This window comes from Caloenas nicobarica, chromosome 3 (assembly GCF_036013445.1).
Source record: "Caloenas nicobarica isolate bCalNic1 chromosome 3, bCalNic1.hap1, whole genome shotgun sequence".
In the NCBI taxonomy this organism is placed as follows: domain Eukaryota; kingdom Metazoa; phylum Chordata; class Aves; order Columbiformes; family Columbidae; genus Caloenas; species Caloenas nicobarica.
The window spans coordinates 89,585,818-89,609,078 of NC_088247.1; the positions used below are offsets into that span (position 1 = coordinate 89,585,818).

Below are 23,261 nucleotides of genomic sequence, written 5' to 3' on the forward strand. Positions count from 1 at the left end.
CCTCCTACATTATGCGGTGCTCAGACCTGATTTATATTTTCTATTATGGAAAACTGTCACTCACTGCCTTCAGCAGACCTTAAAAGGGGCAATTTTGCACCTTATTGAATTTTCTAAATCTTGTGTAAATATTTGTAAAATACAGCAATAAATAACCACGTGCAGCAGCTTCTCTGAAAGGCAAGATTTCTGTGCCTTGGGCAGGCATTTGCTGGAGCAGACAGGGATATCTTTCACGCTGTTTGCCACAGCGCTGTCACCAGGGATGTGCAGTGAGCTGTAAATTTCATCTGTGACTTAACTACTTCCCTGGCTATGAGGAATAACTGGAAGTAAATGTGGTCAGGGCTGGGAATTTGAGGCAGTCCTGTGAAGACAGCCATTTGAATGTAAGACTGAAGCCTGCAAGACTTACTTGCAGACTGGCTCCTTCTTTCCTTACATGTGCAAGTGTAAATCCCTTTAGAAAGCAGTTGCTGTCTTAAAAAGTGAGCTATTGAAAAAAAAAACTTTGTCTAGATTACAAATAAAATTAAAGGCAAGATGTGCTTCTTAGTTATTGGACTATGTCTAAAGAGCTGATACTTACACATCGTTGTTTCTATCTGCAATTAATTTTGGGAGCAAGACAGCCAGACTACAATATTTTTTAAAAATGGAGCTGCTCGGCTGTGCCTCTTCCAGGTAAAAATTAAGTGTTTTCCTTTTTAGAAAAAGAATACCAGATTGGTAAGCAAAGGCAGAGACTTCCCAGTAGCGTTTGTTTCACTGGACCTATTCTTCATTCACAGCTCTGAGTCTATTAGTTGCCCATTATCTTCTGAGTGATACTGAGCAAACTGCAGGGATAGATCCCAAACACAATAGATGGTGGTGTATTTATGAGTGTGGCAATCCCAGAAAGCACAAATGGGCAAGAAATCATGTACAGATCTATCAGTTTTATTTTCTGGACACTTTAATAGCTGCGACACTTTTATTGGGCTGTAATGGCGTTTTTATTGCACATATTTGTATAAATTTAAAAGTAGCTAAAACCGTTCTATGCCACAGGAAGCAAATTAATACACACAGAAATGTAGCAGAGTTAATGTAAAGAATCATTTCTCAGCTTCTATCATTATCAGGAAATTTTAAAATTGCCCCCGCTTCCACTGCCACAAGTCAGAAAATTAGAACTCCGCTTCCAGCCATGCCTATTATCCCTCCAGTCTTGAAGGGTTCAAGTAAAATTAATTTTAAAGGCTGCATGAAGCCAGCTCCTAGTCACATGTACCAATTAAGAAGTCCTTCTGTTACTCAGATTCCAACTCAGGTACGCTGACTGCACCCCATACATATGCCTTTTTTCTCCAGTATCTAAAATACAATTGAATTGTACATCGTGGAGCTGCTGGCTGCGATAATGTGCTTGTTGTATGCATTAAACTGAAAGGCAAAATTAAATCCTGACACCCAATACCAGCAAAAGAATATGGATTTGCCACAGCCAAGCTGTTTCACTTTCTCCTGTGGTACCTGAGCACATGTGGGTACATTGCTGTAGTATGGATCCCTACCACGTGCTGCACCGTGCTGGTTTCTCTCAAGATGACTGTCCCATTACAAGGCTGGGTGGCTTTAATCTCTGCCAACATCACTCAAGCTGGAGCTTCATAGACCTGTTAAGAAAACCTAAGAAAAACTGAGCATATATATATTTTGGCAGGTGAGATTTGGAGACGAAGAGGAACTTGTTTTGTGAAGGAACCTACGTTTTCTGTAGTGCTGTTTCACAGTTTGTTTCACAGCCTGCTGGCTTTACTGATGGCTGTCACTTTTGAGTAATGCTGAGCAATATGGTAGGAGGCTAACAAATTTATTTCATGGGAATATTAGGAATGCTGTCACTGCAGCAACAAGTGAAGTGTTGTGTGAACACTGCCCCAACACCTGGGCCACTGTGCACACACATGGCCCATCATACCGTTTCGGGTGGCTGGCTGTGGCCGGAGTGGGACCTAAAAGAACTAGATGTACAAACCCCCAAGTGTAAAGTTCCAGTGATCCCAAACTGTGGCTTTCAGGCATCATGTTTCTTGTGATTGTTCTCCAATATTATTCAGGGACGCAGGAATTTTAAAAGCTAAAATAAGACTTACAGGGAGAATGAAGTATTATATTGCCTGCAGCATGCTACTTGCTTGGCACAAGGCTCAGCTGGCCAACAACATGTGGAACTGTTGCTCCTGTCTTTGATTTTACTTGCTTATAACTTTTAAGACTGCTTTGGGGTCTGAAACCTACACATATACACTGAAGGAACTGGAGTTTGCTGCCTTGCTTTTTCTTGGTTGAAATTAGTAGATCTTTTTTGAAAATAAGAACAAACAAAATAGATAACAGATCTAAATACTAATATGAGGAAAGTGATGATAGGTAACGGGATAAAGAACTAACAAACAGTTAAATAATAAGATGACCTGACATTGGAGACTGAAGAGTAATAAAAAGTAATGCAGAAAGAGTAGGATAGAAACCACGCAGGAAAGGTCTGACTCAGACAGATTCCCCCCTTCTCCTTTCAGCCACAGGACAAATTTGACCTTGGTTTTAATGGACTGAATCTTCACAATTAACTGATGATAATTCATAGCAAATTGTGGAGGGGACCTAGCCATTAGTGGGCAAGAAAGGCAGGCAAGTAGTATCCGGTTCAATTATGCTAGCTGCAATAGTACGAAGCATTCAGTGTTTCTAAGAAGCAACTGCACCTGTTTCCATGTCAGCATGATGTGCTTTCCTGGTATCTAGTCCTCAATATTGTTTTCCATCTGCATTGCTGTAACAGAATAAAAAGCGGGAGATTTTAGTAATGTACTGAAACTTTTTTCTTCTTGTCTCCTCCTTTTTGCCATCTGTCTAGTTGCTGGAGCAGAAACTATAACATGAATTACTGGCTGATCATCAGACTGCCCATTCTCATTGCCATTGGGGTGAGTATGTGGCACGTGCAGTGAGCTCGCAGATTTTAATAAGAACAGGACATAATATAGTACGGAGAGCAGATGTGCATACGGCTGTTGTCCATGTCCAAAGGCTTTGGGGGTATTGACGTTTTAATTCAGAAATGTGATTTTGTGAAACCAAATTGGTTTCTGTCACTGGAATTCCTGACCAGCATTTTATTTGTTTAATTTGCCTGCATGCTGCCATGTTGCAGTAGCAGAACATGATAACAACACAGCATGCTGCAGTAATCCTGTTAACTCCACGGTGTGGGGAAAGCTGTGGCAGGTAGTACAGCGAGGCAGAAGATAATATTCTAGGTATTAGACTACAGAAGAGCAGCACATTGTGTGGCACTGTGCAGCAATGCCATGTTCTGCAGCCACAATACTGTGGCAGTCGCAGACCTCCAGACAAGGCAAATGGGACAGCACACACCTTGACTGTGTCTCCCTCCTCAGACATGTAGCTAAGCTCCCCTACTTTATTTAGCGAACTGCCTATGTTTTTAAAGGTGACTTGTGCATTCACAGAGGTTGTATTTAAAGCACAATTTCTTAGCAAGGAATTGAATTCCATGGCAAATTCTGTAGCTGCAGAGTAGCAGGATGCACAGGGACCTACACATGACTACACAAACCAGCTTTTTTGAACACTTATGCACATGTGTTTCTTGATGATAATATAAACCCATCTTTCATTTCTCCAGGTAAATTTTCTGATCTTTATCAGAGTTATTTGCATCATCATCTCCAAACTACAGGCTAATTTGATGTGCAAAACTGACATAAAATGCAGGTATGTAATTTAGCAGTCTGACACTTTTTCTGCCTCTCAAAATGGAAGCGGATAAGTAGGGACATGAAAAGCAGTGGATTGACAAAGGTGGTTAAAGATCTTAGGCGTTGAGTAATGCACAGGTGTGGTGTCGCACATTGGTATGACTGCTTGGACCATCAGTCCCCAAAGAAGCCTGCTGGTGAAGCCAGGGCAAGTGTTATACCTATGTTATAGATAAGCAGAAAGCTTGATTTTTAGTTCATCTCCTTACAGTCTTCCATAATACTGGGCGAATATTAATTAAGCAGGTATTTTTTAAATACTTGCAGCAAGTGCAAGTACCTCACATTATTTGAAATAAATAATGATGAGAAATAAAAATAAAAACTTTACCTTCAATGAAGATCAAGAATGGGGCTCATTTTGAGTATTGTTCCTTGTTCTTCTTGCCGGTCGTTACTAGGACAGTCTTTCAATCTTGAATGCATATGATGTTTCAAAGAGATGTCAGATTTGTTACAGAAGTGTTCAATTTTTATTCTGCAGGCTTCACCCTGTCCGCGTGTGTATTATTCCTGTTATTTAATCACCTTGCTAAGATTCACAGTCACATCTTTCGTTTCTGCATCTTGGAGAATATTTCTGTATTGCAGTATGAAAAATAATGTAAAAATAACAAGTTAGCCATAGGGTGAATTAAACAGCGTGGAGCCTACATGCTCTGGTAGCCACACTGTTACTGATGGCTGACTTAGGTGGTTTGAAGTTGGGTATTTCACTGCTGCAGCCTTCTAAGCTAGAAGGTTCCAGCATGTATTTTGGTGTATTCTCATCAGTATAGAGTTGCCTTATATGTTACCTACCTTATTTACCTCATGTGAAATCTTGGAAATTCTGATATGTGTTTAGAGCTCAAAGCAGAGAAAAAGACTTCTTTTAGTGAGGTGTTGGCTTTTCTTGCATCCCTACTGTAGTTTTGAATATATGTGACTTTTATTTGCTAGGGTAAAATTTGCTGGGGTGGAAAGGAGGGATTTTCCAGCTTTGATAGCTTGAAACCATTTAAAAATCTGACAGTAAATTTGCCCTGTCAAGGGAGAAAGCCCTTGCCCTCCTGACTTCTGCAAGCAGGAGGAAAGTTCGATACAGCTGAGCCATTTCTCAGAGGTGCAGGTCCATTCAGTTCTTCATGTTTCATGTTCAAGAATCTGCTGTATAAACAGAAAGGCTTTATCAGGAAACGATTTACCCAGCAACACAGCCTTCTTCACTGGTAAAGACTGTAGTCTTGGTGGTCCTTCCAGAGGTTGGTTGTTACAGCCAGAATCTTTGGGGAAGTCTTTTACTCAAAAGGGTTCAGTTCATTGGTGTGCCTCTGATGATAATAAGACCAGTGAGCTAGAGATTCCTGAATGAGAAAATTTTTCTTTTTTTTTTTTTCTGCTTAAAAATACTGGAAAAGATTTTGGGGTAAGACAGAACTGCCATGTTGGAATGTGTTCTTTTAAACAAAGACCAGTCTAGGTGCCCTAGAAAGTCATTAGTTTAGATAAGTTTCTGTATGGAAGGGAGAAAAGAGTTTTGCTCTCGGGCCAGTCTTTCCTCTGCCTCTCTCCTGTTGCCCATTCAGTTGATGAAGAGAGAGCTCATTGATCAGCATGACAGCAAATTCCTTTTCTCTGTGGAAGGGGCTGGAGTTGTGGAGAAATTTCTCCACTTGTTCAAGGAAAGGATTTTCTCTAGGAAGGTGTTAATTACCTAGGAAGCCTTTTCATAGGATTTTGCATGGCTTCCTGTTTAATGCAGAGCTCTCCAAGATTCCCATCTAGAACAATTAGCATTCATTAAGTAAAATAGAGATTTGCTGTACACCTACACAACTCACTTTTTTTACCCAGGCAGTGTCTCCAGAGCCAATGCAGCATCAGCCTCCTGCTTCTACCTCTATCTCAGACAGGTGGTGGTGGAGCAGAGCCTCCATCACAAGACTTGCTGGTAAGCTGCTCTTTTAAACAAGCCCCCTATCCCCCAATGCAACAGTGTGCCTAGATCCACTAGAGATCTGCATTTCTGCTTACCTGTATGTGTAAACTGTATAATTTCAATAGTTGCTTTGATTCACCATCCCTCGGTTCTTGTGTACCAAGGATGTTGACAGGCTAGTGGTTGAGCTGACAGGAGCCTTGTGCTTGGTGTGTAATATCCCCATGCAGCAGTACAGACTGGGCACTGACTGGGTTGAAAGGAACTTCACAGAAGACCCAGACATGCTGCAGGACAACAGATTGAACATGATTCAGCAGTGTGCCCTTGTGACAGCATAGGCTGACCAGTGAGCTGCACTAGCAAGAGCATAGCCAGAAGGTCGAGGGAAGTGACTGATCCCCTCCGTTCAGCACTTATGAGGCTGCTTTTGGTGTCCAGGTTGGGGCTCCCCAGCACAAGAAAGACCTTGTGTCCTGTCCCTCCAACCCCTTGGGACTTGGATCAGTTTTGCACCAAGCTAGCTCTGCGGCTGGACCAGACATGTAAGGAGAAAACCCAAAAAACTGGGTTCAGTCCGTCTGGAGAACAGAAGACTAAGCAAGGCTTTAATTGCAGTCTTCAGCTACCCAATGGTGGTTATACAGCAGATGGAGCTGGAGTCTTTTCAAAGGTGCACAGTGAAAGGACAAGAGGTAGAGGTTACAAGTAATAGCAAGAGAAATTCCAATTATTTGTCAAACATGAAAAAAAAAATCACAGTAAAAGTGGTCTGACACTGGAAGAGAGGCCCAGAGAGGCTGTGGAGGACCTTGGAGATAATCAAAACGTGGCTGGACACAGCCCTGAGCAACCAGCTGTGAACTGGAGTTGGACCAGAGACTTCCAGAGGTCTCTTCCAACTGGAGCGATTACATGATTCAGAATAGCAGCCAACAGCTCTAGGGCACACAAGATCTACTACGTACTGTCAGCCCTGCTAGTCCAATGGTTTTGTATCTACTGAATTGACTCAAGACAAATCGTTGTGAGACATTGACCCAGGGTAGCCCTGTAAACTCTTATGTGAGGCCTAGGCATCTTTCATTATCCTACTGGGTGGCTAGCATGTATGTCTATCAAGAGAGAGTTAAGGACCATTCTTGTGAATGTTTTCCTGTGGTTGTATCACTGAACATCGCTCTCTTACTGATGAAAAATGTTTTATTTGTGATTGGTTTGTCATTTTTCCTTTGCTAGCTGTGTCTTTGAACTTGGTGTTTAAATCATGGAAACATCACTCACTTGAAGGCAGTTTAACTGCTTTTGCAAAGTGTTTTGCAGTTATAGTTCGTTACAATGTTTTGAAGATTTAACACACGACAGAGGTGAGAAGGAATAGCAAGTACTCCTGCCTTTGCCAAGATATTTTAAAAATATGCCAGCCATTGATAGATTATTTTTTTCAGGTCATTGACAAGGTAGGTTTTGGTCATCTTTCCCACCTAGAGATGGGGAAAGGGATACACAAGAAGACTTCTCAGGTACAAGAAAGCATATAACCTGCTCCTGAGTTTGGAAGGTTTTCCAGGTGAAATGCAGCCAACAGCTGAATACAGAGCTTTGCTCACAGCAGTAAGGGGTTGGCAGTGGACTGTCAGGGGCAGTTAAAGCATGTTGAAACCTACTAAGCTTAATTTGAGCATTATTATTTGGGCTTTTTGTGCAGCCTCTCAAGGAGAACCCTGCGACACAAAGTGGTGCAGTGACTTACCAAAGTTGACAGTGTGTCAGAAGCAGAACGCGGACACGGTGACTTCCAGTCACCATTGGGATCAACAAAGATCTCCTCAGTAGCATTGTTTTTTCTCTTTCTTTGTGATCTTAGGCTGGCCAAGTCTACATTGACTCTGATCCCGCTGCTGGGGACCCATGAGGTCATCTTTGCCTTTATTACTGATGAGCATGCCAGAGGGATGCTGCGCTTTGTGAAGCTTTTTACTGAACTCTCCTTTGCTTCTTTCCAGGTAGCATTCACACTGTGCCCATGTCGATAAGGTATTTTTTAACTGCTGTTTGGGGACCTGCTTTCTCACTCATTCATTGCATGTTCCCTATTCTTTGTATTTAGCACTGGTTATTACAGGATTATGACAGTGGAAGAGAAAGTATGAGGACTAATTTTTAATAGCCAACTTAGATGCTAGTGTCACATGCTCTTATTTTCAATGTCTTAAATTTACCACAATAAACTGGTATTCCTATCCACATGCTAATACGTACTTCCTATGGGACACCTCAAAGCAATAATGAAATCAGCTGTGATTTCCTGTAATTGTATCTTGGCATTGCTGAAAGCAAATTTTCTGCTTTCTCCAGTGTTTTTGATACTCCTTGGAAAATCTGTGCTGTGAGAGGTAGCTGACTGTAGCTGTAACTGCATATGAGGAGGATGTAGGTGTACTGTGATTTTTGTTCAGCTGTTTCCTTAGGTAATGCCATTTTAAGAGTCTCCTAAGAGAATCATTATTCTTCTAGTTTTGCTGCTCACAGACTCATTCCCTGTCTATCAAGCACAGAGCCATATTTAAGATCACTTAATTGTTCACTTATGAAGTGTTTATAACTAGAAACGATGTAAGAAAAACAAGGGGAAAGGAGTCTTTAGAAAAAAATAACATGTTGAAGAAAACAGTAACTCCTTTGTCCTAAGATCATGTGTTTTGAGACATAGTTTGGTCAAAGCTCTCCTCTGCCATCAGAACTGTTGGGGACCACAGATTGTCTCCATCTTGTTCTACTCTTATCATGCCAATGTGGAACCTCTAGCCATCCACAAGTTTATTTGTCAAATCTGGGGAACTGCTCTGCACTGCTCACTGCTCTTCTGGTTTTTGTTGATTTCAGGGGCTGATGGTTGCAATTCTCTACTGTTTCATCAATAACGAGGTAAGAGAGACACTTGTTACAATTTGCCTTATCAGCAGCCACTATAGGAAAAGGAAATTGAAAATGGTCTTGAACTGCTAAATTGTCCTTGTTCAGGACTTTTTTTTTTACAGACACACCTCTATACAGCTACACAGAATAACTCCTCAGACAAATGTTGTTGGAAGGAATTCAGGCAGTATAATTTAGGGCCACTGTTTATAGACATGAAATCTTGCAGGTTGTCTTGCTCACAGTCTCATAGTTTGCACTGCTGAAGCTTTTCTTTTATTAAGAATTATAGCTGCTCTTCTTGATCTGTCTCATACTGCTTCTTATTTGCTTGTTTTGGTGAATGTGGGAATAGAACCTGCTTTATTCTGAGAACTCAGCTCATCTTGCTGGTGAGGTTGGAGAGTCCTCTTGTCTTAATGACTGTACAGTTTGGCCTTGTTTGGTTTCCCTGAGGCCCAGCTACTTGAAAACAGCATCACGCTCTCTTTCAAACTGAACTGCATGGAATGGTGAGCTCTCCCACAGGCCCAGAAGAAATGTAGCCAGGGCTTTGAGTTAATTGATTGCAAGTACCATCTTCTATGGCTTCTGAATCCCAGCCCTGTTGGGGTAAATAGTATTGTTCTGTTTCTCTATTACCTTCTAAGTGATCATTATTCTTCATTCATTCAGCAGCCAAGTTTGCAAGGGAAGCAGATTTGGCAGCCCATTGTTAAGTTTAATGCATATCAATGTGTTTTACACTCATGCTAAATCTACTCTTAAACATGATATGGTAATTCAAGATCACCTGTTGAGAGGCATCACTGAGGAATTGGAATAAATGGAAAAATGTTCTATTTGGGTCATTATGGCCAGGCTGGAGTCAACAGAAAAGCAGCAGGCATCTTGAATTAAGCCCTGCAGGAGACTGTTCCCTTTTGTAGTTTGTGGATAAGATTTTGTTTAGGTGAATGCGTTAATTGTGCTGCTTACGAAAGTCAGGTGGGTTACAGCAGGCTTTGCTGAATTATGAGTTAGAGAATGTTTATTTCAAATCCCTTGTACAGCTTTACAAGTCTGAAATGCAGCACCGTCTGCTGGTGCATCATATATTTCTTCTGATTCACTTTGGCCTTTGCTCATACATCTCCTGTGCAGCTGCAGCCAGGCCTTTTATAAGTAATGCCCAATAATTTCCTCCATGTGTTACAATGGCAAAGTTACATCATAGCCCAAACTTAATTACAAGCCCTGAAACAGTTAGGCTTGTGTCATTTGAGGGAACTTACTGTGAAGTAGCCTATCTACGTTTCTAAGTGGTCATCCAAATCTCTTGTTGCTATAGTTCTCTTGCCTTTGTAATGTATTTCCTAAAATCTAACCGCAATGTGCTCAGCTTCACAGAAAACTGACAGACAATCTGAATTATTTTGCTTGTTACAAAGTTTTTTCTCCCTCCTTTTTAAAAGGAGGGAGAAGGATTTTGTCAAGCCCAGTCATCAGCATCCATAAATCCATGTAGAGAATTTGATTAAGTCAAATTCTATTTCTTTCCTAAATGATATGAGAAATTTTTGGGTTTCAAACTGGTTTTCTTCCGATATACTATATGTGTCTGAAGCCTGTCCTTGTTTGCTGTATGGGCTACATTTTTATTTTTGTCTGTGACACTCACCAACTCCTTTTCTTTTTCCTTAACAATACAGCATGAATTTTTGTTGCAAGTCCTGGTGCCATATTAGGAGTAGAAATCAAGCTGGAAGTTACATTAATGCTCTTTTGTAGTATCTGCTTATGGAAGAACATTAAAATATGTTCGTATTTTCAGTCATGTTTCACCTGAAAGATTCTGGATTTTGTCTGATATTGCTCTGAAGTGAATGGCAGGGTCTCATCAGATCGCCTGTTGTCACTAATGTTCTCTGAAAAATACACTGGGCTTAAGATCATCAGTTTTTCTGCAGTTAGTGTTGCTTTCTGTAAGAAATATTCTAACCAGAGATGCTGCTGCTTTCCATCAGAGTTAGTTTAAGCTGATTCAGGTTTCATTCTCTATAGTCTTGCTTCTCCTTTTTGCCTCCTTCCTATCACAGTGGGAGTACACTTCACTCTCTTCTACCTTAAAAGAATCTGTTCTGACTCCAGGACATTATTTTAATTACTGCCCAATCTTTCTTCTTTCTTTTCATTCTCTATTCAGACTATCCAATGAATTGCTCCACCAGCTCCATCCCATTTCAGACCTGATTTCCTTTCACTATGATTTGTGGAGATTTTTTTTTTTGCCAAAGTTTAACTATTTTTGTAATCAGATTCCAGATTCATTGCTACACTCTCAACATCCTAGCTCATCAGGTCCATTAAGCTCAATCAGCTCCTCTCTGTGAGAAGTGTTCTCAACCTTTAATCTCCATGACCATCTTTTCCAAGTTTTTGTACCTCTTTCCCTTCTCTTTCAAAATACTCTACATAAAATTTTCCTCCTTCTCTTTTCTCATGGGAGCTTTGTTCTTGGTTCCTTTTTCCCTGTATAGCTTATTTCTGGGGAATCTTATCCACACATGGAAGTTATTAGGATAACTGTTTTGCTGAAAGATATACTTCTGTGCTGAAGAACTGCCCCTTCACAAAATAAATCTGAACCTATTCAAGGGGTCACACATTCACAGCTGTCTAGGCAAAAACTCAGTTCAAGAGAGAGCAGAGTTGCTCTTCACCCTTTTCCTGACCTCTGGAGGGAAAACTAATATTCTGTCATTCAGATCCATTCCTAAGACGACATCTCTGATACAGTCTGTTGTTCAAGTCTTCCCATTCACTTCATCTCAATCTTGCAGGCTATTTGTGTCATAGCTCTAGGGTACAGCCTGTCATGTCCAGCCAGACTGAAGACTCATTTCCTCCCTTTGATTCTAAGATACCGATTCCTATTGCTCATTGACTTACTGTCAGTAAGTACATTCATGCTTTCTTTCTGGATCTGCCTGTAAATGTCTACAACTGCATCTTCCCAGTGCTGCCTGTTAAAACAGCTGTTTTCCATGCCCACAAAAGGTACCAAATACTGAGTTAGTATATGGTCAATTCTTCTCCTGCAGACAGTACAGTCCCTGTATTTCACTGTTCCTGGGCTATTCTCTGTCATTCTTCTATGCCAAGCTATCTCAGATACACTGTCTTTTTCTGTTGTCATTGTGCAACTTTTGACACAATGACACCCAGTTATCACAGTAAAATACAAGCTTCTGTCTCAGCATCTTTTCTTCTGTCCCATTTGGTTGTGGCACCAGAGGGACACATTCCATTGTCAGAAATGCAGAGATACAGCTGGTACCCACCAGGACAGTAGTCAGTACAAGGGCTGTAGCCCAGCGTGGACAAGCCCCACTTGAGGTAACCACCAAGGGAAGACAATTGGTTGTGTAAGGCTTTGCTCCTTTTTGTAGGGCTGCCTCCCAGATTTGGTATTTTACAAGGAACAAGACAGACATACAACAGCTAGTTCCCTAGGAAGTTTCCCTCAGAGTATGAAGGTTTCAGCAGCCAGTTTGTGCTGGAACTGCCATCAACGTATTTAGTCTCTTGGTGGTCAGTACCGGAACCTAAAAGGAAACAAAAAACAGCTCTTCAGAGAAGGGTCACTTGAGTGTCCCACCTATAGTGAACTTGCTTCCAGGCTGAAGCACACACCATAGTGAATTGGTTACTGTAGTTGCACTCCTGCCTTTTTCTAAATAGAGTAATAAAGGTTCAATTTTATGTCCTCTGCCTTATGTTTTAAAAGCTAATGGAAGTTCTTACTTCAGTCAAGTGGCAAGAACTTTGCCTGTGGAACAGGAAGATCTGAATTCTGTTCTTGCTTAGCAGTTACAAGACCCTAGATAAACTTCCAAATGAGTACATAGGTTACACAGTTTAACCCAGAACCTGCGACTGGATGAGCATATTTTGTAACTTTAAAAAAAAAGCTAGTATCTGGAATGAGATACTGTAATTGTTATTTAAAAAGGGGAAGGAAAGTACAGTCTTTAACATGCTTAATTGTTGGCTTTTCAATTCTGAATAAATCTTCATTTTTGTATGGAATAAAAACCCGTAAATATTCAAAGAACAAAAATAATCCAAACCATAATATTGTTTAAATCAAACCAGAAGTTAAAACAGAACTCTTAAGAATATTTGTGGTGACAATATTGAGTGGGAAGCCAGTCTTTGCAGTCATTTCATGGCTGATAAGCAAAATCAACTTAATTGTTAGTACTGGTAGGGCATAGAGTACATTCAGTATTGCAGCTGAATGCAATTTAGAATAAAATAATGAAGGTGAGATTTCCTGGCACATAAAAGAGCTTTATTTCTACAAGTAAAAGTGGATGCTGTCATTATTTTAAATAGGGAATAACCTACAATGGACTAATGAGATAATTGGATAATTTGAAGCAATAATATTGCAGGTTTATAGCATTGCCAGCTTTTCTCAGTAGTATGGTATCTTTATTTTTTCCTTGCTCTTTTCAAATGGAGTCATTTAAAGGTCTGATTCGTTCCACCTTCATTCCTTTTGCTTTCCCTCTGTTAGGTTCAGATGGAGTTTCGGAAAACCTGGGAGCGCTGGAGATTGGAACATTTGTATGTCCAGAGAGACAACAGTATGAAACCTCTGAAGTGTCCGGCCAACAGCATCAGCAGTGGAGGCACGGTAGGCAGTAGTGTCTATGCTGCCACTTGTCAGGCCACTTTCAGCTAAGATTTCTGCAGGCGAATGAGACTGAGAGCAATGAACTGTATAATATACCTGAAAACCCTTAAATACCCAAGCAAGTGGCTTAAGTATGCCATCTCCAGCAAGAAACTTAGGCATATGCTGCTCTTTGCCTGCAGGCTGTTGGACAAAGGTTTCTAGGGAAAGCAATCTGCTAATGTAATCAACACATCAGAGGAAAAATTGATCACATCTAAAGTAAGTTAAAAGAGTTTCTTCCTATTTGCACACAAGGCCTCCAGGTGTCCAAAAGTTAAGCATAGCATTGATCCAGTCTGAGACCACAGGGTCAATGGCTTATTACTGTTGAGTGGGTGAGCTGAGTGATTGAATGATTAAATTACAAGGATACAAAATATGGTTATTGCCAAAAATACATTTATACTTTTATGGGGTAAGGCAAGGTGTTATCACCACTTTTACAAAAAAAAAAAAAAAAAAAAAAAAAAGACCTCAGTGGGACACAACTTGCATTTTAGGGAAGAATCAGTTTTGTACTTAGAGTTTCCCAGAGATAAATTTGAAAATACGCTCACCTGTTTTCTGGGTGGGTGAAGAACAGTATCATGAAGGTCTATCAATACAGCAGGTAGTGTGGTGTAATTTCTGAATGCTCTTTTTAAGCATCACTTGAAAAAAAAATAAACTAAACCTAGTATCTGGTGGGGGCTGCTTCTGCTATTAATAGGTGCATCTTAGCTCTATTGACACAGATGGAAATATCCATTGAATACACAGCCCTTCTGTTTTTATACAGTACTCTGCCTCTGCATTTGGCACACAGGTGTTAACAGGGACAGGACAATGACTTGTGCTTCAAGAGGACATTATCTTCCTAGGCTATACTCTGCTTCTTGTGGGTGCAAACACATGGAAGCCAGCTGTGGCCACAGCTGCTCTTACCAGACGTCACCAACTTGGAAAAGATTAGGTAGTTCACAGTGTGGGCTCACTTTTCTGTCTCCTCCAGCCTTGTTCGTTCTCTCCAGGCGGGAGACACCCGCAGGGGCTGCTCTCCCGGCGGCGGGACAGCGGCTGTGGCGGAGGCGGTGGGTTCAGCACCGCGGACAGCGCCCGGCCCCTGGGCTGCCCGCCGCCTCCGCCACAGCCTGCAGCCAGCACAGCGGGATTCAATCCCCCCAAACACTATCCTAAACTCAACAGGGTTTTTTGTCTGTTCGTTTAAAACTGCGAGGGCTCTTGCAGTGAATGCATCTACGCTGCTCATTATGTTACCCACCCTGATGTCTACTACAGTTGCTGAGGAAAAACAGGTATACTTACCAGCAGCACGTGACCCATCACATTGCTTAATAACAAACTTTACCTGTCTTCACTCGACTGTTATTCAGGCTCCCTTTACAGCAAAGAGGCAAGGTGCCAAAACTAGCTCTGAGAATATCCATCTGTAGACATCCTGTAATAAGTAACTTCCATGGCGTAGCATTTGGACTACTCAGCAGAGATAAAAACAAACCCTGATTTTCAAGGCTCTCTTTGCACTTGCATTCACAGCCCCCATTGCCAAGAAAGTGGACTGGATATTCTAGGATGCAATTCAGCATCTTTCCTGCCTGAAGCTAGATTGCTTTGCATGAGATTATTTAATCATTGTATTAGAATCCAAATTGCCAACAGGGTGGATTGGTATTGCAATCATCAGGTTAGAATTTAATTAGAGAGCATGGGTTACCTTCTTCTGCTATCATGCTTGTAATTGTGCTCCGGGGCAGGGGGGAAAGTCAGAAATGTTTGTAGAAATCCACCACAGGTCTCAGGCTGGCTTATGTACGTTTAGCATGCTGGCTTCTACATGGGCCCTTTCCAGGCCTTCCCTTCCTAACATGGGTTGCAGAGCTGTCCTTGGAATGAAGCACCTCAGGTTCTTCTATAAATTTAATAACTAGCTTCTTTGTTGTGTGACCATCAATACAATACGTGATTACTATGTGCGTATGTCAACTGCTGTCCTGCAATTTAGTTAATTAGCTTCTAGTACATAAAGAGTATGCTTGATGTTTCTATTTAACATCTACCCTTAAGTGCTTTGAATAGGAAAAGACTAATAAAGTTAGTCACTGGAAGGTGAAAAGGCACCATGATGACAGATGAAATTTACAGCTGTATGATAATGCACACTGAAGGGAATAATTTCACTCATGAATATTCGTGTGGGTGCTAGTTTTCCAGAGCCCTGCTCAGTTGTGTGCAAACCTGCAAAAATGTTTCTGCTACTTGCACAGCTGTTAGCAAGATGATAGTTTTGCTATGAAAACAGGACATTATGGAAGTGTTTTAAACTCACCATTATGCTGGAAAGAGTATGCGTAACCAGTGAAAGAGGACAGACAGAGGAATAGAAAGTATTTACATGTGTGGTTACAAACCTGTACTTAGTTGCTGTCACAAGATTCTTTCAACAGTTTGACATGCTTTTGAGTTACTAGGCTCTTCTTGTCCTTCCCAGTCACTTAGGAACGGAGGGCTTTGGGCCACAAGAATGGCTCCAGCACCAGATGACAAACTTACCTTGGTAACTTCTGCCTTGTTAGAATACAAGAGAAAAGTTAAGATGACAAAGTAAGATCTTGGCCAAGCAGAGGGTTGTGCTGGAATTGTTTTTTTCCCTCTCTGATTAAGTACTCCTTCAAACCTTTTTAAATCCCCTCCAAGTACTGAGGGAACAACTCAGTGAAAGTAATTGCCACCAAAGCAGAATTACACTAATCATGTATTTTGAGAAATACTTTCAGCAAGGCCTAAACACCAATTTCTCCATCATACTTTATCTACTTCAGTAAAACCTTTTACAAGCCTTTGTTGTTATTCATGCCATCTCTATCACAGAATTTATAATGTGCAGTTATTTGAGTAGCATGAAATAAACAAACCAACACAAAGCACTGGAACAGATGAACTGTGTGAATTTTTATTTCTTGTGCCTTTCAGCTTCATGCTCAGTTATTGTGGTAACTTGTTTCATGAAGCATTAAATAGAAGAGTCTATAAATTCACCTGGACATAATGTAACTAGAGTTTATAGCAAATGAAAACTTTATTTCCATCATTGCTGCTATAAAGTTTTATAATGTCGTGGATGTTACCTTATATTTAATATTTATTTGCATGCATTTCCTTGTTTTAAAAAATACCCACAGAACCAAACTGTACAATATGTCAGATTATCAGCTCCCCATGAACACTATGCTGATGTTTATTTTTATTCTTGTGAATAAAGTTTCAACTCACAAAATTCTGTCACTCACTGGTATATTTAAGTATCACCTGACTCCTTCTTATTGCATAATTGGAATACTTTTTAAGAATGAGAGGACTCACAGTTCACGGTTCTTCCAAGAAAACAAAGCTTTATATTTGCAACTCTATGTCCACTGCATAGAGGCCTTTGAACCTGCAGAGGCTATGTTAATCAAAACCACAATGCACTACATTGTATAGAGTCATAAGGAATCAGTAAGAATAGTGAGAACTCTAGGGGTCTTTACCAGAGGAATATGTGCAAATCCAAAAATTCTGTGCTTGGCTTTAAATAGGAACATTTGGAATTTATATAATAGCCCAATATAGAAGCTAAGAGAGCACTGTGGAGAGCTACTGAGAGATGCTTAGCAGTGTTAAATACATTACTTGTGTTTCTCTTTCCAGTCCAATTAAATTCAAAACACTTCCTTTTGTTTCCCCAACCAATGATGAAACTTGTGGCAAGTCAAGCCTGAACATGGTGTGTAACTATTAAATTAGAAAAGGCACAATGAAACAGGATTGGAAAGACCAGTTTGTGACTCTTCTTCTCAACTCAGTCCTCAGAGCCAGAAGTTCTACCGGCTGCTCTTTACTAAGACTTAGTGATTTAACACAATGATCTATAAATTAAAAATGCTGGTGGATCATACAAGAACACCTGACAGTCTGTGGGATGATGGTGAGCAGCATCAACAGCTGTGCTGTGCAAAAAGGACTGTAGCCAACAATGGGGCAAATCCCTTTCTATCTGAGGGCCTCTTGCATTTCCATGTCTGCTGCACACTGACCCTAATATTTTTCTAAATTATGTTTAAAGAAAATCATGTATTACCTGCCAGGAATAATAACAAGTCTTTTTTTTCTTAAATTACAAAACATCAAAGCTGTAATACAAAGCAAACAGGGATCTGGCATTAAAATCGGATGTTTGTGTTAGATGAAAAACAAGAGTGTGAACAGAAGCAGCAGCCTATTTTAGGTATATGGATGGTGCTTCATGTCTTTTCTTCAGCAAGAGGATTCCAGGCAGTGCTGGGAAGAAAAGCAGTTAACCATTCCACTAAAGGTGCCGTCAAACTCCAGCCTTCCTGATACTGCTGCCAAAGGTCAGCAGGGGCCGAAATTCACCAGCCGACCCGCTGGCAGCTCCCGCTGTGACCAGGCCGTGCCCCTCGGTGCCACTGCAGCAGCGGCCAAACCAGCTGCCCGGGGCTTTGCTGCCAGCGCCCCAGGAAACGAGACCAGAGCGCGGGCTTCGCCACGGCTTTATTCGGGACCGGACCGCGCCTGGGGAGAGCGGGCCAGGACTAAGGCGCATGCGGCGTTTTGCATAGAGAGAACCCCCTTCTCCTCCCCTAGCCCTTCCTCGGGTCCGTAGTCCGCAGGGGTGGAGGCAGCGCGGTGGGGGAGCGCAAAACGGGTGTCCCCGCCGGGCCGGCCGCTACCTCCCGGCGGCGGGCCGGTAATACAGCTCCCGCTCCAACTGCTCGGCCGTCAGCGTCCCGGCGATGGCGGTGCAGCCGGGGTTGAAGACGGAGTAGGCGCTCAGCTCCCCGCGCCGCCGCTCGCCGGGGCCGCGGGTGCCGGCGTACATCCAGTAGAGCAGGGAGAGGACGAAGTAGGGCAGCCCCAGCTCCAGCTCGGCGAACAGCGCCAGCAGCACCGCCCACAGCAGCACCTTCAGCAGCAGCGGACGCGCCCACACCGGAGCCGCCACCGCCTCCCCGCCGGGACGGGCCTGTGGAGGCAGCAGCGAGACGTGGCGTCAGGCCCCGACCCGCCGCCACACGGCCCCGCCCCGCCCACCTCGGCGCTCACCTGAGCGCCGCCGCCCGGACCCGCTGTGGCGGCCTGCTGTTCTCCGGCGGGCTCTGGAGTAGCGGCCTTCCCCGGCGGCTCCGCGGGGCGCGGCGAGACGGCGGCGCTGCCGCGGACGGCCCGAAACTCCGCCAGCCGCCGCTCCACGGCGGCCGACATGGCCGCCCCGCGCCTGCGCAAGGGCGCCCGTGACGTGCCTGTGAGGGGCGGGGCCCAGGAGCGCCCCGCCCCGGGGGCAGCGGTTGCCGGGCGGCGCGCGCCGCCCTGCGGGCCGGCCCGAGGGGGCGGTGCGGCCGGGGAGCGGGGCGGAGCGGGGAGGCCCCGGGGGTGCCTCGGCCCAAATCTGAGGGAGTCAGGCAACCAGCTGCCCCCCCGCTTTTTCCAAATTGATAGGCGTGCCTGCCATTTAGCTCTGGAGAAAAGGTGAAAAATCACCAAAGACCTTCCCTTCCCCCTCCCGTACCCGAACTCTACTCTTTAGTGACGAATGACAGAATCCGAGGGAATGGCAGCAAGATCTGCCGGGGAGGTTCAGGCTGGACATGAGGAAAAGGTTCTTCCCCCGGAGGGTGGTGGACACTGGAACAGGCTCCCCAGGGAGGTGTCACGGCCCCAAGCCTGACAGTGTTCAAGAAGAGACTGGACAAGGCCCTCAGACACATGGTGTGAACTGTGGGGTTGTCCTGTGCAGGGACATGAGCCGGACTCGATGAGCCTTGTCGGTCCCTTCCAACTCAGGACATTCCATGATCCTATGATATTTAAACCTTAATTACTCATATGAACACCAGGAAGAAAAAGGAGCAGGAGAGAACAAAGCATGAGTTGACCGAAGCCTGCAGAGCATGACATACATCAGCAGCCCCGGTGACTACCAATATCTGCGCTGGGCGTTTGAGCAGCCGTTCAGGAGAAGCGCCGAGCAGCCTGGGCAGGGGTGGTGTGGTGACCGAGGGCAGCTGTGCTGGGCACAGCCAGTGGCCACGCTTGCTTGGCCTGCCTGAGGTGGCTGCCACGGAGAAGCAGGCGGGGGGCTCCCTCCAACACAGACCTGTGGGCTTCACCAGCGACCCTCGGCAGGGATGTGTCCTAGAACATGGCTGGACCATCCCACTCTCTATTTAAACAAATTTAAAATAGGGGAAATCATCTCTGTCACAGACCTTATCGCTGTCTACAAATAGGAGGTTGTAGCATGGAGGGTGTTGGTCTCTTCTCCCAAGTAGGAAGTGATAGGACAAGAGGAGATGGCCTCAAGTTGCACCAGGTGAGGTTTAGATTGGGTATTAGGAAAAAATGCTTCATGGAAGGGGTTGTCAGGCATCGGAACAGGCTGCCCAGGGAAGTGGTGGAGTTACCATCCCTGGAGGTGTTTAAAAGGCATTTAAATGAGGTTCTTAGGGACATGGCTTAGTGCTAGAGATAGGTTAGGTTACAGTTGGACTCGATGATCCTGAGGGTCTCTTCCAACCGAAATGATTCTATGATTCTATGATCATCTTTCAGCTATCAGTAGAACCGAGAAATAGAAATTTATTTACAGGAGCCAGCTCTTAGCCTTAAGAGTAAAATATTTATCACTCTCCAGCAGTAATAGTTAGCGATGAGACATCGTTTCATCCTGCAGTGCTGTTTCCAGTTACTTATAGCTTTCTCAGAAATGACCTTTAGGGCTGAATATCTCATGCATGTGTCAGCTCAGAAGTGAATATGAGAAGTCTAATAAAAATCAATTTGGGTGTTCTTAAGTTATCTTAATGTGGAAAAAATTATGTTTTTTTCCAGCTAAATCATTTTTCAAATGCCTATTTTATGCTTCGTTACAAAATAACTTTCTTTTAACCTTCCGACTTTGCAAAAAACTACCACAGTGTATGACATTTTTCTCTTTACTTGTGGAAATTTGATTTTGAAATAACAGTCAAAATGTTTTAAGATAGCATGCACAGGACATGATTTTATTTTGATTTTTTTCTCCTTCCTCTTGTACTACTCTTCATGAAAACAGCTCCTCCAAGAAGTGCTGGGTAATTCGACATGTTATGTTCCGCATGCATCGTTAATCAAACGAATGGTTATACTTGAGTTTAATACCACCTTCGCAAGCTGCACCCAGTGATTCACATGCATTCAGATTTTATTCCAAATGTACTGGTTTTAGTACATATTTGATGTTGTGCATCCAAATAGCTGTTTTATGGCTGTGTCAGGCCACCTATATTACCATGTGTTGTTAGGAAACGTGAGTGTGCCATGAATTGTGCCTTTGAAGCCTAAGTGACTTCAGTAACCTCATCGTTAAATGAGTGTTACACTGCAGACAGATATCTAAACAAATTTGTATCCATAAAGTCTTAAATGACTTCAGTATATCTTGTTTTTAAACAAACAGCTTCACTGAATAGACACTTAGTTTTGTTTATTTGTTTAACAAACCTTCTGGACAAATTGTTCCCTGCTCCAGTGCTTACAAAGGTCCTGGGCAGTTCACCAAGCCCAGTCTTTGGATCTTCAGCCAGTGGTTGGGAGGGCAGGGGAAACATGGAGAAGTTGAAGGACACTTTTCTGGAACTCTTGAGTTGGTCAATGCCTTTCTAACTATCTATGAGAAAATGAAATTGAATATAGACTTTTTGTAGGTGTGAGACTATGAGCCAAGTCTTGCTCCCCTTTGCTGCAGCTAAGTCAATCACTAACGAAATATGTTGGGTGCTGTTGATAGATTGCTAATGCTTCATTCTTGATAACTGAAATTCTAGAACTGCCCGTCAACTTTTAGGAGGCAGCATTAAGATAACTTTAAAAACTTGTGATTTTTTTAACTTGGTTTCATGCTAAATCATAATTGTCATGTCTGTAATACAAAGAAGCCCACATGCATTTCTCTCTGCTAAGAAGAAAACGTGTTGTTCTTCATATATTTCCACTTCAGCAATTTTGAAACATTTTCCTTTATCCCAGTTATCAAATTTTCATTACATTTTAATACTTGTGATACAGAAGAGTTTTTGCATTCTGCTTTCAGGCAGTTAGCACTGGTTTAAGGGACTACTTTTGCCGTAATTGGGAATTTCCAACCCATTAGCAACCTTGGGTATGGCTCTCCATCAGCAAGCGCACTGATGGAGATGAAATGGCTGCTGAAAGAACTGACAAAACAAGAAAACTAACAGGGCCATGTCCAACGTGCAGTCAATCATTTATTTTTGGGGGGTGACTGCAGAGTTTTTCTTACTTAATTTTCAAGTGTCTCTGCTCTTTCATGCTCATTAAGGAAGCAAGAGAACTGAAAATGAATTTGGGGAGATATTTTTGCATAAGGCATTAGAACTATTTGTGGCACAATACCAACCCAAGTTAAGCTGAGTGTTGACAGCAACGTTCAGATCCTGTGGCACCCTTTGCATTTATCACAGCAGCAGCTCGTCACCACGTCTTGGCATCAGCAACCTCTTTATTCAATAGCTCAGGGCCTTGGTCGGTGGTTTGGAGTGTTGTTACTTCCTACAGCTGCAAATATCTGTTCATGCACACCAGCTTTTTCAGATGTATCAACACTAATCAAGTCACATTAATTCTCTTGATGGATTAATCTAATTCATTGACAGGAGCTTTCTCCTTCATGAGATAAGCATCCACACACACGCTGACTTGCTAAGTGCCATAAATGCAGACAGAAGGGCAAAGCATTATTAATGTAATGACCTAGCTTAATCAGTTCAATGGAGCTGAGGGAGCATTAGCTTTAGTTGTTGAGGTCTTAGAGAACATGTATAAAATAGATTGAAGTGCACAGATTCATACTTGTCTAATTCTCTACGGAGCTTTCTGCATATCCATTTACTAATCAGTTCTAAAATGCAGAGAAGAGCTGCTTCCTTTGTAAAAAATGTTCATTAATTTTCTTTCCTAAAATAACAGCATCAGGGTACTTTGCCTTTAGACGTAAAGGAAATTTTTTGTCTGTCTTTTTATTGAATGAGTCTAGGTTCTGAATTGCAAATTTTCACATCTGTGTGGTCTCCAAATGTGGTCTCCATTTGTATATTCAGCAGTGTATGCTAAAAGGCGCTGAGATACTAGCACTTATGTTATTGCTTTATATGCTGAAATGCTCTATATTTAAACACATTAAAACATGGGCGAAGCTGAATTATCAATATTTCTGTCACAACTCTGAAATGTTCCTTATAATTTCATGGCAAACCTCAATTTGAGAAAAGAGCACAGTAAATATCCCTCACTGGTACAATGCCAGCTGTAAATGTCAGATATTTAGTGAAATCATTGTAACAGAAAAGAGAGATAAGCTACTTTATTATATTTAGAAGACAACACCCCATGAGCATTCTAGCTGGGATTGTTTTGCCATATTCATAGCTTTGATCTGATTTGAAAGTCGAAGTTTTGAAAACTGTTACAGAACTTCAAAAGATCAGAATACTGCCTTTTGATTCTTGTCATATAGATAGAGTGGGCAATAACGCAGCTGCCACCTGAAATTCACTATAACTGAAGTGAAAGGAAGCCTGATTTGTCTCTCTGATCTGTCAACATTATGTTAGGTTTAACCAGTCCACTCTTCTCAAAACTTAAAAAAACCTCCTAACTTTGTAAATTAACTATCAAAGCCCTTCTGTGAAGTTGGAAATACATAAGGCTCTTTGGGCTTGACATGAATATTTTTTTAATTCTGGGTTTGCACAGCACTTAACCACAACAATGCATAACTAGATGCTGTAACAGCAGTTCCCTCGTGTCA

At 42.4% G+C, this 23,261-nt stretch overlaps 2 protein-coding genes across 2 annotated transcripts in view; one reads left to right on the forward strand and one right to left on the reverse strand.

Annotated features, from left to right (window-relative positions):
- GLP1R (glucagon like peptide 1 receptor) overlaps positions 1-13,402 on the forward strand; it is a 73,168-nt gene extending 59,766 nt beyond the window's left edge. The window contains exons 9-13 of the mRNA XM_065631505.1: positions 2,906-2,975; positions 3,698-3,786; positions 7,619-7,757; positions 8,638-8,679; positions 13,235-13,402. Coding sequence (XP_065487577.1) covers positions 2,906-2,975; positions 3,698-3,786; positions 7,619-7,757; positions 8,638-8,679; positions 13,235-13,402 — 508 coding nt within the window. The remainder of the gene's footprint in view (positions 1-2,905; positions 2,976-3,697; positions 3,787-7,618; positions 7,758-8,637; positions 8,680-13,234) is intronic.
- A 2,958-nt stretch (positions 13,403-16,360) lies between these two features.
- Positions 16,361-18,685, reverse strand: SAYSD1 (SAYSVFN motif domain containing 1). Its single transcript, XM_065632044.1, has 3 exons — positions 18,500-18,685; positions 18,127-18,419; positions 16,361-17,968 (listed from the first exon to the last, which is right to left on the reverse strand). The coding sequence occupies exons 1-3, from the start codon at positions 18,656-18,658 to the stop codon at positions 17,806-17,808; spliced, it is 615 nt and encodes a 204-aa protein (XP_065488116.1). The 5' UTR covers positions 18,659-18,685; the 3' UTR covers positions 16,361-17,805.
- Between the last annotated feature and the right edge of the window lie 4,576 nt (positions 18,686-23,261).

Bases quoted from the DNA above. Each gene is read 5' to 3' on its own strand.
- SAYSD1 (XM_065632044.1), bottom strand. From the start codon at position 18,658: ATGTCGGCCGCCGTGGAGCGGCGGCTGGCGGAGTTTCGGGCCGTCCGC. The intron at 18,420-18,499 runs GTGAGCGCCGAG...CTGCCTCCACAG, and splicing joins GTCCGGGCGGCGGCGCTCAG to GCCCGTCCCGGCGGGGAGGC. The intron at 17,969-18,126 runs GTAGCGGCCGGC...CGCTCTCCCCAG, and splicing joins TACCGGCCCGCCGCCGGGAG to GCGCGGTCCGGTCCCGAATA.